At 45.0% G+C, this 14,892-nt stretch overlaps 1 protein-coding gene across 1 annotated transcript in view; it reads left to right on the top strand.

Annotated features, from left to right (window-relative positions):
- The window catches only part of BICDL1 (BICD family like cargo adaptor 1), a 154,250-nt gene extending 140,121 nt beyond the window's left edge, over positions 1-14,129 (top strand). Inside the window, exon 10 of the mRNA XM_074296463.1 lies at positions 12,147-14,129. Within this exon, the coding sequence (XP_074152564.1) occupies positions 12,147-12,302 (156 nt within the window). The 3' untranslated portion in view covers positions 12,303-14,129. The remainder of the gene's footprint in view (positions 1-12,146) is intronic.
- Positions 14,130-14,892: the final 763 nt, after the last annotated feature.

The raw sequence follows: 14,892 nt of genomic DNA, 5'->3' as shown, positions 1-14,892 counted from the left end.
GAAGTAAGTCAGCTCAGTATGTTTCATTTCATAGAACATGAATGAAGCTGAATGATTAAAACCCACCGGCCAGAGAGCATGCATAATACTCTAGCTAAGGTTTCTAGTGTGGTTTCAGACTACTTGATAATACTGTTACTCACCTGATTTCCATTTAGGCGCCTCCTGTGGGAAACCTTCTCCGATTGCTGTACATTCACATGTGCACTCACCTCACTGGCTCCTTAGATTATCTTATATTTTTCTTAATTTTTATATTTTATTATATTATGGTTTTATTTTACTTATCTGTGAATGTGTTATATCGACTACCTCTACCACCCCCATAGCAATAATTAATCAGCAAGCATTTATTAAGCATCTCCTGTTTGCCAAGAATTCTGCAGAAACAAAATTGCCCCTGCCCTGGAGGAGCTTATGTTCCTCAGAGGAGAAAGTTGAGACACAGAAAGGGTTAAATAATTTGGTCCCACAGATGATAAATAGTAGGGCCGGCTGCGTGTGAATTTGAGTCCCTGACTAAAAATCCACCAGTCTTTCCAGTGTTTGTCCATCCACAAACTGCTATGTACAGGGAATTGTGCAAAATGTAAAAAAGAGTGAGATAGTCCTGTCCTTGAGGAGCTTACATTCTACAAGCTGTGTGAAGTCAAGAACTGTTTCCTTTTTGCCTTGTATTTCTAGGGCCTAGTGTAAATCCAGGTATACAGTAGGTACTCAATAAATGTTTACTCTTTTTAAAATCCACTACATTTTTTCGGTATGGATGGAACTTGGAGTCAGGACAGATTATGGACAACCAGCCAAAAAGTTGCTAGAATTTCATGGATTGTTGCATTTATCTTGGCAAGCACCAAGGCATAGGCCAGAAGCAGCTCTTTTTTTCAGGTTGGGTTCCTAGCCAGTCTTCTATAGGATTAGCCAAGGATCTAGGCCTTGGCCAGCCCAGAGCCAGGGGTCAGGACCAGAGGCACAGCCAGTATATAGTAGTGGATCATTAACCAAAATTCGCACACCCCAGATAATATAATCATAGAAGCTACAGGACAGGGACTCTTGTCAGTCAACAAGCGTTCATTAAACACCTACTGTGTGTCAGGCACTGTGCTAAGGGCTGGCAATAGAAAAGAAAGGCAAAAACCATCCTAGGTCCTGCCTTCAAAGACCTTAAACTAAATGCTCTTGGACTGTTTGAGCCAAAGGTCATCCAGGGCCTGGTCGGGGAATGTTTATCAATCTGTTGTCCCCCTCTAATCTGAAAAAGGCAAATGAGGGCATATTTTGTAAAGGAATCCAGAAACTTGGCTTCATCCTTAAATCTTATTATGGATCTTAGCTTCTGTGATTAGATCCCAGCCTGGGGAGAACAGATTTGGTCAGAGGCTAATTCCTCTCCACAAATGAGAGCAGCTAGCACATCTGCAGTGGGTGTAGACACCCCCAGGGGAAATATAGGGACCCCTCCTTTTTGCTCCAGGGCCCTGAGACTTCAGCTATCTTGGGAAGGATTATTAACCACCTAAGACATAGTTATGTAAAAGACAAGATTATTGGAAGAGCCTAAGAGCATAAACAGTTGAAAGACTATCCCGGAAGGGTTCCTAGAACCTGCATTTCAGTTTAAGCCTCTAAGGAAGATCTACAATCAATCAACAAACATCTGTTAAGTAAGCCTACTATGTGCCAGATACTGCTAAGTAGTGAGATTATAAAAAGCAAAAAGAAATAGTCCCTGCCTTCAAAGAACTTACATTCTACTAAGATGGGGAAGAGAAGGTAGGGATTCTGAGAGTGTTCCAGGAATGGGAAATAACCTTCCTAAATGTAGAATTGGAAATGGAACATGGAATTCTGGGAGCAGCCAGCAATATCATTTGGCCAAAAACTATAGAGTGGCTAACAGGGGGTGATCTGGAATGCCTCATGCGGTAGGAGACATATCATGAAAGGTCCGTCACGAAGGAGTTGGGTTTTCACACTAGGAACAGTTGTTCATACTTAGTTTTCAAATCGATGGATGACATCATGGATGGCTTGAGTTTCTAGGGAGCTACTGGAGATCTCTGAGGTTTTCACAAACTGGAATATAACAAAGGAAGCAAAAACGGGAGGAACAGAGAGGGACACCGCCCCAAGGGCAGGAGAGATGGGAAGGAGGAAAAGGGGCAGAAGTGAGCAAGAGACAGCAAGGATGCATGGGTAGGGAGGGGTAGTTCTACTGGGCTTATCCATGAATGGTTCCCTTTCCTCACCAGTTTGTATAGGTACTTTAAAATCAGAGAATTGTAAACCAGGACTTTGAATAATCCCCTGAGATGCAGGGTAGTACAGTCATCATCATTAAATATCAACAGATATCTAAGCACTTACTGTACACCAGGGACTTTTCTAAGAGCTGGAGATGTGGAAAGAAAATTAGGTTTGGAACCAAAAAATTTAGGTTTGAATCCAGTCACGGTCACTTGTTTTCCATGTGACCTTAAGTCTTCCCTATGCCTCAGTCTTCTCATCTATAAAATGAAAGGGTTGGACTAGACAGTCTCTCAAATCCCCTCCAACTCTACAACTGTGATCTTATGAAATGACCTTCTAAGTGAAGGATTCGGGGGCAGCTAGGTGGCGCGATTGGGTAGAGCACCAGCCCTGAACTCAGGAGGACCCGAGTTCAAATCTGGTCTCAGACACTTAACACTTCCTAGCTGTGTGACCCTGGACAAGTCACTTCACCCCAGCCTCAGGAAAAAAAAATAAATAAGTGAAGGATTCTTGACTATGTTCAGTGTCACGGGCATCTTTGGCGGTCCAGTAAAGGCCATAGACTCCTCAGAATCAGGGTTTTAAATAGCTGAAGAAAATGCTATATTTTAGTTAGAGACTGTTCAAAGTAAAGATGAGGGTTTTTTCCTATCCAAGTTTATGGAACCCTTGAAATTTATCCACAGATCCTGTAGAGACACCAAGTTAAGAACCCTAACTCTAAGTGGTCATCTGACTTCTATTTGGAGACCTCCAATAAGGGGGAACCTATTACATCTTGAGGTAGCCTATTGTATCTCTGGATGGCCATTGTGGTCATCTGACCTCTGCTTGGAGACCTCCAATAAAAGGAACCCATTAGTTCTTGAGGCAGCCTATTGTATCTCTGGATAGCCATTGTGGTCATCTGCTTGAAGACCTCCAATAAGAGGGAAACCATTAGTTCTTGAGGTAGCCTATTGTATCTCTGGATAGCCATTGTGGTCATCTGCTTGGAGACCTCCAATAAGAGGGAAACCATTAGTTCTTGAGGCAGCCTATTGTATCTCTGGATAGCCATTGTGGTCATCTGCTTGGAGACCTCCAATAAAAGGAAACCATTAGTTCTTGAGGCAGCCTATTGTATCTCTGGATGGCCATTGTGGTCATCTGCTTGGAGACCTCCAATAAGAGGGAACCCATTAGTTCTTGAGGTAGCCTATTGTATCTCTGGATAGCCATTGTGGTCATCTGCTTGGAGACCTCCAATAAGAGGGAAACTATTACCTCCTGAGATAGCTCATTCTATTTCTGGATGGCTGCCATGCTTCTCAGTAGACTCTATCTTTGAAAAAAGACAAGAGAGGAGCAGATTCCGTGTTAGGAACATTGAGACCAGGATGACTTCCTTCCCCTCCATCCTATTCAATATCCCCCATCCCCCATCACACACACACACACACACACACACACACACACACACACACACACACACACAAACACACACATTCATTCATACTCAACTGGTTTCCATTTGAGGGCAAAATGATTTTTCTCTCCAAGCTGTTGTGCGACTTAGTCAAAGAACAACTTTTAAAGAAAGTCCTGAACTTAGAAGAGAGGACAGGGAAGTTAAAGTCATTTACAGAAGCTTGGAGCTAGAAGGACCCTCAGAGAATTCCCCTCGCCATCATTGGAGTTCGCTTGTAAATCCTCTTCAAAGACTGCCCTCCAGCCTAAAACTGTCTCACAGCCTCTCAGCCTCTATCTTATGTAGTCAGACTCAACCCCTCTTCCATATCCCACCCTTCAAATAACCTCTCCAGGATAACCATTCTCCTATGGCATAGTTTCCATTGTATAGGGGTGGATTGACATCAGGGCTGTTCACAGACACACCTGCTGGTGTTTGGAGGTAATCCTAATGTTATTAGTGAATTGTCACTCCCTGGAGTAACTGTAATCTGAGAGCCAATCTAGCTAGAATTTCTGTAGTACTCTCTCTTTTTTTTAAATAGTCTTTTATTTTTCCAAATACATGATTTTTCTTGCAAATATGGAAATATATTTAAAAGATTTAAACAGATTTTACCTATATCAGGTCAAAAGGAAAAAAAAAACAAAAAAGAAAGAAAAAATAAGCAAACAACATCAAAAAAAGAGGAGAAAACACTATGCTTCAGTCTCCATAATCCCTGATTATGCAGATGGCTCTCTCCATCCCAAATCTATTGGAATTGCTCCGAATCATGTATAAACACTCTCTCTAAAGGATATAAAATGCTTTGCATTTGTTGGAGAGGTGCAAGTTCTCATTTAAGCCTCAGGAATTGAGGCAGTTAATACAAATGAGATTCTCCCCAACCCACCTGCTTTGCAAATGATGGGACCATTGATCTCAAGCTGGAAGGGAACCTAGAATTCAGTGTGTCTAAATCAGAGACAGAAGGGAAAAGAGAGATTCGGAGAAAGTTCCCTTGGAGACATCGTCTGACTCAAGTTTGAAAGCCAGGGCTCTCTCATTCTGGCACTCTCTCTAGGTCAGGCTGAACCCAGGCCCATCTTGTGGCTTGTGGCTTGTGGACAATGGGAGATTAGATGCTATTATTATCCTCATTGTACAGATGAGGAAACTGAGGCAAATGGGATTAACTAACTTGTCCAGGGTTACAGAGCTAGTAAGTGCCTGAGGCTGGATTTGAACTCAGGAAGATGAGTCTTCTTGATTTCAAGCCCAGGACGCTAATCAGTCTTCAGACCAGAGAATCAGTCCCCAGACCAGGGGAACACAGAGGATAATGATTGGCTGTCCTTTTTCAGTGTGGGCATTGAGCCCTTCTAGGTTACCCAGACCAGCCTCCTCAGTCAAGAACAAATGACTTGCCCAGGGTCTCACAGCTGGCTGGTGGCAGAGATCTTTCACAGCCCCTTGACTAGTAATGATTCCACCAAGGAAAAATAAAATACTATTTAAAAGTTAATAGTTCTCTATTAACTCATTTACTCAGAAGAACAAATGGAGAAACGAGACAAAAGTTCTTGCATCTAGAGCGTGGAAGGGTTAACTTTCTATGAACCATCCCCATTTAGAATGGCATGGATTCTTAGGATTATCCAAGAGGGAAAGATAGCCCGGACAACACTTGGCTCTGGCTTCCCTCTCCCTACACTGACACTATCGAGAAAGTCTATTTCCTGTTTCATTCATTCAGTGGGCATTGAGAGCCTCTTGTGTGCTCAGTGGGCATGGAGACGGATATGAGTCACCAGTGTCTCATAACGGCCAAAAAAAAAAAAAGCTAAAGCTGGACTGACATAAGAAAAGTCTAGTGTCCAGAACAAGGGTGGCAATAGTCCCGCTGTCCTGAACAGATCTCATCTTGAGTACTGGGAGTCATATATTAGGAAGGACATGTTCAAGCTGGAGAGAATCCAGAGGAGAGTGGCCAACGTGATAAAAGGGCCATGCCATAGCTCAACTTGTAGGCCTCCAGGGATCCCCAAGACCATTTCACTAATAATAAGTCATAGCTAACATAGAGCACCTACTGTGTGCCAGGCATCGTGCCAAGTACTTTGATCTTTACAACTATCTTGGCTTGTGGACAGTGGGAGATGAGATGCTATTATTATCCTCATTTTACAGATGAGGAAACTGAGGCAGATGGGGTTAAGTGACTTGTCCAGGGTTACAGAGCTAGTAAGTGGCTGAGGCTGGATTTGAACGCAGGAAGATGAGTCTTCTTGATTTCAAGCCCAGGACTCTATCCATTACATCACTTACCTGCCTTAAGGTTAGAACTACTTTTATAATAATATTAAAGCATTTTAATTTCAAGTATGATAAATATCAATAGATATAAACCCACATAAACAAAAAGCAAATGTTTTTTTAAGAATGTAAAGGGTCTTGAGACCAAAGTTTTGAGAACACTGTCACAGAAAATCAGCTGAAGAAACTGAGTGTTTTGGATTTTGGCTTGTTTCGGTGTTTTGTTTTGTTTTTTTTGAGAAGCCTAAAAAGAGACATAACCAACTGTCTTCAAGTGTCTGAAAGCTAGCTCTATCTTAAAAGGAAAGGCCCAGAACTAGGAATGACTGAAGGATGGAGAACAGTGGGCAGAGAACTCCAGGGAAGGAAAAACTCATCAATAATTACAGCCCAGAAAACATGGAATGGGCTGATAGGGAGCTAGGGAGTGACTTCCACCTCATTGAAAAGCTTCAATTATTCAATTATTCAGTACCTACTATGTGCTGGGCATTGTACTAAAAAGAAAGGGAAAAGATGCTCCTGCCCTCAGGGAGCTTACATTCTAATGAGGAGACAACAGGAACATGATAGGGAGATAGATATTTCCTATAAATGGAGGTGAGTTGGAGGGAGCCAATGAGGGGTTTTTCCCGGAGATTTGAGCTATCTTGATGGAATCCAAGTGGAGAGGTAGAGCATTTCAGGCCAGGGGGTAAGGAAGTGAAAGAGTGGAGATTTGGGGGTGGATTGGTACATGCAAGAAACCCCAAGTAAATCAGTCACTGGGTTCTGGAAGTGCGGATCAGGGAGGAAGATGTAAAAAGACCGGAAAGGTAGGAAGGGCCCAGGAAATGAAGGACTTTTACAAACCAAACAGGATTTTATTTTTGATCCTCAATGTGCTAAAGGGCCATTGGAGTTTATTAAGATGGGGAGAGGGAAGCAGGAGACATAATCAGATCTGCAAATTAGGAAGATAAAAAATGAGTGAAAAACAGATTGGAACAGAGAGACTATGGGACAGGGAGCTCTGTCTAGGAGTGGGGTGATGGCGATGTCAAATATTGAAGAAATAGAAATAACGGCACTTGGTGAAAGCCATCTCGAGACGCTGAACATCATCTCTCGCCATCCCCCACTCCTGGAACTGTCTCCTCTTCATCTCTACCTCCTGGAGGCTTCCCTGATTTTCTTTAAGTTCCAACTAAAATCCCTCCTTTTACAGGACGCCTTTTCCAACTACCCTTAAATCGATGACTTGCTTCCTTCAATTATTTCCTAGTTAATCTGTACATAGCTTGCTCCACATACATGTTTGCATATATTATTATATATTATATATATATATGTATATATATATATACATATATATATATATATATATATAGATTAGATTATAAGCTCCTTGAGGGCAGGAATTGGCTTTTACCTCTTTTGGAGAGCCCAGAGTTTAGCACAATGCTCGGCACGTAGTTGATGCTTCCTATTTATTAATTAATATATATGTATATAATATATATGCTTACTATGTTTATATATGCTTACTATTTTATATTATATATATATGTATATATAATATATAATATTATATATTAAACCCTAAATAAAACCATAAAATAAACAATAAACAATAAATGTTTATTGAGTCAATGAATGAATAAAGGGAAAGAGTTAGGATGGTACTTAGATTGTGAACCTGGCAAGTGGAAGTCCGGTGCTGTCCTTGCCTGTAATAGGGGAGTTGGGAAGTAGGCTGGGTATGGGGAGAAAGATGAGTTCTGTTTTGGACCCACTGAGGACATGTCAGTGAGACGTCCACTTCTGGATATCCAATAGGCAGTCGGTGCAGGAGAGTCACAAGTAGCAAGCCAGGGCTGGGGGAACAGGTGCCAGCTGGGATCAATTGAAAGGGGGGAAAATCCTGCCTTTCCTTAGTTTAGGCTCTAGAGATCTGATATGAGTGGCCTAAAGTGGAAATGGAGAGACGGGGACTTAGCACGGAACAAAGTAGAATTGATTTAGTCTCTGTTCTTTGGGGAAGCAGAAGGAAGTGAGCCCCCGAGAGTCCAGGCGTTGGTTCTTTGGCGAATGGCAAACCAGAGGAATTGCCCAGTGTCTCCAGCTGTTCTCTCGGGGAAGTTGGGGGATCTCCAACTTGGGGCAAAAAAGTACATTGTAGAAAAAAATAGAGTCATCCAAGAAAGAGAAGGGTGAGTGACGTCTGGAGATATCTCAGAAGAGAACTTGGAGCTATGTTTAGATGATTTCACTTGGGTTCTTTGTCAGAGATTCGCATTCAGGTCTGGATAGCTCTAAGACTTCTTCCAACTCTGAAAATCTGTGAGACTTGAGATGGAGAATCCATTGGGCGCCCTTGCCTCCAGCTGTATAGAACATAATGAATTTTTTTCTCTGGCCTTCAGTAACTTTTTCATTAAGTGAGATTTACAGGACCCAATTCATAATTAGTCATTTCAGAACCCAGGCCAAGCAGCCTGTGGGTGCCCTCTAGTCAACTGATACAGGCAAATTCTGTTTAGCAGGAAAGGGAACAGACAGGTGACTAGACCCAAATGGGGCGGCACCCACCCATCATCTGAAAGTTTCCCATTGTAACTAATTCTGCCAACAGGGTACCAGGTTGTTGTCGCTAAGACACTTGGAGGACTCACAGAGGCTTCCGGAGACCTCAAAATGTTAATGCCCATGGGCAAAGCCATGTTCACCCCAATGGGGACAAAAGCAAATACGAACCTCAATTAAAGCTAGAGGAACAGAGGAAAATGCAGAAGAAGTTGGGAACCATAAGAATTAAGCACAGGGCTGGGATTGGGTATTAGAAGTATCATAATATGGGGCAGCTAGGTGGCGCAGTGGATAGAGCACCAGCCTTGAACTCAGGAGGACCCGAGTTCAAATCTGGTCTCAGACACTTAACACTTTCTAGCTGTGTGACCCTGGGCAAGTCACTTAACCCCAGCCTCAGGGGGGGGGGGGAAGAAGTATCATGATAGCTAATATTTGTACAGCGCTTCCAGATTTGCAAAGGGTCTTACTGGGACTCTTTCCCAGAAAGCCCTAAGGACAAGCTGGACAGCGAGATGGATGAATCTCCTCTAGAGACAAACCCCCACAGAAAACCCCAAACACTTTTGTTTATATTTTCTAGTCTAGGGTTTATTGTTGTTGTCTGTCATGGTCCCCCTTGGCAAGCTGCCCCTTCTCAGAATAATGTTATTAAAGGCATAAAATTAGTTTTTAGCCTTTAGTTGTTTTTCAGTCCTGTCCTGCTCTTTGTGACCCCTTTTGGGGGTTTTCTTGACAAAGATACTGCAGTGATTTGCCATTTTACAGATGAGGAAACTGAGGCAAACAGGGTCAAATGTCTTGCCCAAAGATCCACAGATAGGAAGTATCTAAGGTTGGATTTGAATTCAGGGGTTCCTGACTGCAGGCCTGGCAGCTTATCCACTGTGCCACCTACCTAAATTATAGAATATAATTATCATGTATTATTTATAGGTAAATTACAAATTAATTATGGCTTATCATTAATAAATAATAAAAATTAAAATCCAATTTTTTCCCCATTTAAGTTCATAGAATCCCTAAAATCTATTTAAGGACCCCTGGACAGCAGTGTAAGAACTGACTTAGCTTGGGTTAGATGAAGCTGTGTCAGAGGCAAGAACAGAACCTGTTTCCACTCCCTAGAATGGACATACCATCCATAGGCCATCTGCTCTGTAGGGCAGAGTTGGGGGTCCCCCACTGCCAGAATGACAGGGGTCAAGGGAGCATCTCCCCACCTCCTTGGCCAACAAGCCGCATCTGCACCAGACCCGCCCTAGCCCCAAGCAATCGTGTGCCCAGGAATGTTGTGTTTCATAACTGCGTGGGGGTTGGTAGCAGCAGCACTGGCACAGGCTTAGGGCACAGTGGAAAGGAGGCAGAAAGGCTGGCATGCTGAAGCACATCCATCTTTTGCTCACCTTGGCAGCCGTGAGGCTGGAGAACCAGCCTACCCAGTATAAATTAAGTGAGAGACCAGGAGGCCCCTAAGCCTTGGCAGGAAAGAGAGTCACAGATAGCAAGCCAGGGCTGGGGGAACAGGTGCCAGCTGGGACCAATTGAAAGGGGAAAAAATCCTGTCTTTCCTTAGTTTAGGCTCTAGATATCTGATGTGAATGGCCTAAAGTGGAAATGTGTGACTTAGGGGACTTAGCAAGGAGCAAGGGAGAATTGATTTAGTCTCTGTTCTTTGGGGAGGCAGAAGGAAGTGAGCCCCAGAAAGTCCAGGTGTTGGTTCTTTGACTAATGGCAAACCAGAGGAATTGCCCAGTGTCTCCAGCTGTTCTCTTAGGGAAGTTGGGGGATCTCCAACTTGGGGCAAAAAAGTACATTGTAGAAAAAAATAGAGTCATCCAAGAAAGAGAAGGGTGAGTGACGTCTAGAGAGAATGGACAGATCAGGGTCCTAAAGAACAGAGCTGGCTAAATTACTATTGTTCAGAAAAATACAAATTAAGACAACTCTGAAATACTGCTACATACCATTCACATTGGCTACAGGAAAAGATAATGATACATGATGGAGGGGATGTGGGATCACTGGGACAGCAATGCATTGTTGGTGGAGTGGTGAACTGATGCAACCATTTTGGAGAGCAATTTGGAACTATTCCCAAAGGGCTACAAACTGTGCATACCCTTGATCCAACAGTGTCTCTATTGGGTCTGGATGCCAAAGAGCTCATAAAAGAGGGAAAAGGACCCACATGTGCAAAAATCTTTGTAATTTTTTTGTAGTGGCGAGGAACTGGAGTTGGTGCCCATCAGCTGGGGAGTAGAGTGTTATGGAATATTATTGTTCTGTAAGAAATGATCAGCAGGATGATCTCAGAAAGGCCTGGAGAGACTGACATGAACTGACACTAAGTGAAATGAGTAGAAGCAAGAAAACATTATACACAGGAACAAGAAGATTATGCAATGTTCAGTTCTGATGGATGGACAGGGCTCTTTTAAACAATAGGAATATTCAGGCCAATTCCAATGGGCTTGTGATGGAGAGAGCCGTCTGCATCCAGAAAAAGGATTATGGACACGGAGTGTAGATCACAAAATAGTATTTTCACCTTTTTTGTTGTCATTTGCTTGCTTTTTGTTTTCTTTCTTATTTTGTTTTCCTTTTTGATCTGATTTTTCTTGTGTGGCCTGATAATTACGGAAATACATATAGAATTACATGTTTAACAAATACTTGCTGTCTAGAAGAGGGGAAAGAAGATAGAAAATTTGTAATGTACGGTTTTGCAAGAGTGAATGTTGAAAACTATCTTTGCCTATGTTTTGAAAATTAAAAGCTATTATTTTTTTAAAAATAGAACTGGGAAAGGTCCCAGCAGGAAGCTGCAGACTGAGAACTGGCTGGATGGGTAAATTCTAGGCCTGTTATCAGCAATATCTTGTGCCTGGATCTGAAGGAGTAATAACCATAATAATAGTAGCCAGCAGTTCCAGGAGTAATAATCCTAATAATCGCAGTCAGCAATTCTCTAGGTTTACAAAGTGCCTCACAAATATCAATATCACGGGCCCTGGGGAGGTATTTCTTAGTCTGATATTTTTAAAACTTATAAAAACCAAGAAATATGGAATTATATTTGGAATAATTACTCCCAGAATTTCAAAAATAAAAGTTTACTACTGTTTGTGACCAAAAAAAAAAAAAAAAAAAAAAAAAAAACCAAATATCTTCTTTTTTTTTCTTCCCTGAGGCTGGGGTTCAGTGACTTGCCCAGGGTCACACAGCTAGGAAGTATTAAGTGTCTGAGACCAGATTTGAACTCGGGTCCTCCTGAATTCAGGGCTGGTGCTCTATCTGCTGTGCCCCCCAGCTGTCCCTAAAACCCCCAAATATCAATATCACTTATAATCCTGGGATGGAGATGCGATTAGCCACATTTTATAAGGTGGCTAAGGAAACTCGGGCCCAGAACGGCAGTATTCCAAGTCTAGCAGTCTCTACTTAGAACGTACGGAGGTCATCTCATCTCTTGTCATCATCCTCCTAACCTCAGTCTCTACCCCCCCTTCCCCTCATCCTGTAGGACTGGGTCCCCGGCTCACAACCACCTTTCTCCCCTCTGCTACAGGATGACATGCACAGGGTCATCGACCAGCAGCTGATGGATAAACACCAGAAGGAACGGAGCCGGCCCGCTTCTTCCTTCTCCAGTGGCCACGGACGGGGGGACGAGCCCAGCGGGGCTGAAGGCAAAGGGCTCTTCTCATTCTTCAGGAAAATTTAAATTGGAAGAAGGCGACCAGATACTGAGGGAGGGGAGGGGGCAAGCGGCTGGGCACGGCCACACAACACTACTACTCAGCCCAGCAGCCCAGCTTGGCCACTCCGGGGGGCTGGGGGTCCCACAGTCTGCCAGTTTGCCCATCCCACAGAGAGCCATAGTCTTTTTCCCCTCTGTGGGAGAGTGAGCAGCCTGCTGAGACAGGTGTGCACTGTAACCACCCCACACACACTAGTGCTGCTGAACTCTGGTGGGGTGAAAACCCCATCTCCCTAAGAAGAAGAGCTTTCTGAAGGCCCATCCGCAGGAGCGAGGTCCAAAGGGCAACTTGCCCCAAGTTCAGGAACCTTCTTACTTCTGCCCTGGCCCAAGATGGCTATCTCAGAAGAGAAGGGGGCCTCTGTGATCCTCAGGCAGGGAATGAACTGCCCGTTATGTGGCTTGGGCTGCTACCCCCGGAGCTGGGAAAGACTGGCTCCCCGGCTGTTGCCCGTAGCTAGGGCTCTGCTGCACAGGCCAGACGGATCTCAGAGCTGCCAGCCCCTACCTGCCTACACAACCCTCCACCCCACTCTGGGAACCGTGAGGGGTGGGGGGGAAGGACTAGTTCAGAAGCCCTGTCCTGGCTTCCCATCTCACCCAGGACCGGAGCTCGAGGCCTAACCCTCTAAACTGCCTCCTCAGGCCTTAGTCCTAATGGCAGAAGCTCAAAGGCTGTAGTAAGAGGACCCCCGCGATTGAGTCTGAACCAGTTGGGCCCAAGGGACAGAGATCGAGATATACCGAACATCTCTCTCTGGCTGGAGCCAGCTCATCCCGCACCCTGGCATCCAGGGCTGGCATCCCAAGCTTAAACCCGGGGTCCTCCAAAAGAAAGGGGGCAGGCCGGCTTCGGATGGGAGCTCTGTGTTCTACCGCCCTGGGCATGGAGGGAGGGAGGAGGCAGTTTTCTTCCTTCATCGGTCAAGGCCCACACACAAGCACTCATTTTGTTTCAAAGCCCTACCTAGGACTCAGCTCAGGCTCACTGTGTGTTCGTGGCTCCAAGCCCCGGGGGACCATTGCTCCCGCCCCTCTCCCAATAACCTTAGCCATGGAAGAGCACTCACCCCCAAGAAGACGGGGTCAGGCGTAGGGGCAAAAAGCAACCCAAGTGCTTTCTGGTTCCTATTTCCTGGGGGATGTTGGACCTCCCCTGGCCCTGGGTGCATCTAGCCCTTTTCTCCACACAAGCTAGGCCTCAGGGCCGGGGCCAGAGTCCTTCCTCACCCACCGAGTAAGCTTTCCTTGGGCAGGAACACTCCAGTGTGAGGCCTTCAGCTAGACACCACCCACTGTGCCCAGCAGGCTGCTGGGGAAGAGGGGGAGGCAGCCATGGGTCACTCCGTCCTTGGCACCCCCAGACCCCAAGGGAGTTTCGAGGGTAAAGGGGGAGGTTCTTAGCAACCCTCCCTTCATCCTCTCTCCCCTCTGACCTGCTGCTGCTTCTCCCTCTGCAGCAGCAACTGAGCCCTCTCTGCTGCACGGCCCCAACCCTGCATTCAGAGAGGTTTTCACAGGCCCGAGGTCTGCAAGCTGCTATAGAATCCGGCCTCCTAGAGCTTCTCTGGAGGAAAGCACAGCAGGGACTAGCGGAAAGAACGGATCTACATATGTACATACCACAGGGCTGGAATTTTTGTATGTAGCAATCCTGTAAATACATGTATGGATTTTATAATACACATATTCTATATATAAAAATCTATAAAGGCATATTTTTAGAAGAAAAACACAAAGATCCACAGCTTTTTGTAAATAGTCCAAATCAGAATAAAATGAATTTCTACAGAGCTGCATTGGCTTTGGTTATTCTGGGTTCGGAATCACTCTTCGGTCACCCTAGGGGGACAGCCACAGACTGAGGATGGAGGATGAGCCTACAGGGTGCCACCCACTGGGTGCCTGCTACGTCTGGCCAATTCAAAGGAGTCCACAGCCAAAGGTAGAAGAGATTGACAGATGAGGAAACTGAGGTTCGGATTTATCCAAGGTCACATATTTAGCATGTTCCAACCCAAATCCTCCCAATTCCCAAACTACAAATCAATAAAATGGCGAAAGATTTGAATGTGGGGGAAGGGGGAACCTCCTTCTGTAAGGAAGCGGCTTCCCCATCCCTCCCTCCCAGAGTCTCCTGCGGTTGGTTGGTTGACTGCTGCAATAGAGAGGGAATCATCACTGGATTACAGCCACTGTGAACATAATCTTCCTGGCCAGCTGGGAGGCTAAAGCCGGGCTACAGCATCTCCTAAAGAGCAAGATGGGAAAAATAAGCTCCCGTGCCCACAATTCCTCTGGTATACCTACTGCACACAGAGGCAGTGAGAACCAGCGCCGACCGCTCCCCTGGCACCTCCCCAGCGGACAGCTCCCAGCCAATTCTGACCTGGGGGGGAAGTGCTGCCCAGGCCAACCTGCTACTGGAGAGCTGGCTTCTTCTAGCGAGCAGTTCCCAGGGTGGGAGGCGCCCGCACCTTCACCAGCCAACCCTACCAGCCCATTCATTCTCCCAGCAGAGAACAAACAAGGGCTGGGTATGTGTACAATGGGA

Source organism: Sminthopsis crassicaudata, chromosome 1 (assembly GCF_048593235.1).
Source record: "Sminthopsis crassicaudata isolate SCR6 chromosome 1, ASM4859323v1, whole genome shotgun sequence".
Classification (NCBI taxonomy): Eukaryota; Metazoa; Chordata; class Mammalia; order Dasyuromorphia; family Dasyuridae; genus Sminthopsis; species Sminthopsis crassicaudata.
This window is presented reverse-complemented; position numbering and strand designations above follow the sequence as displayed.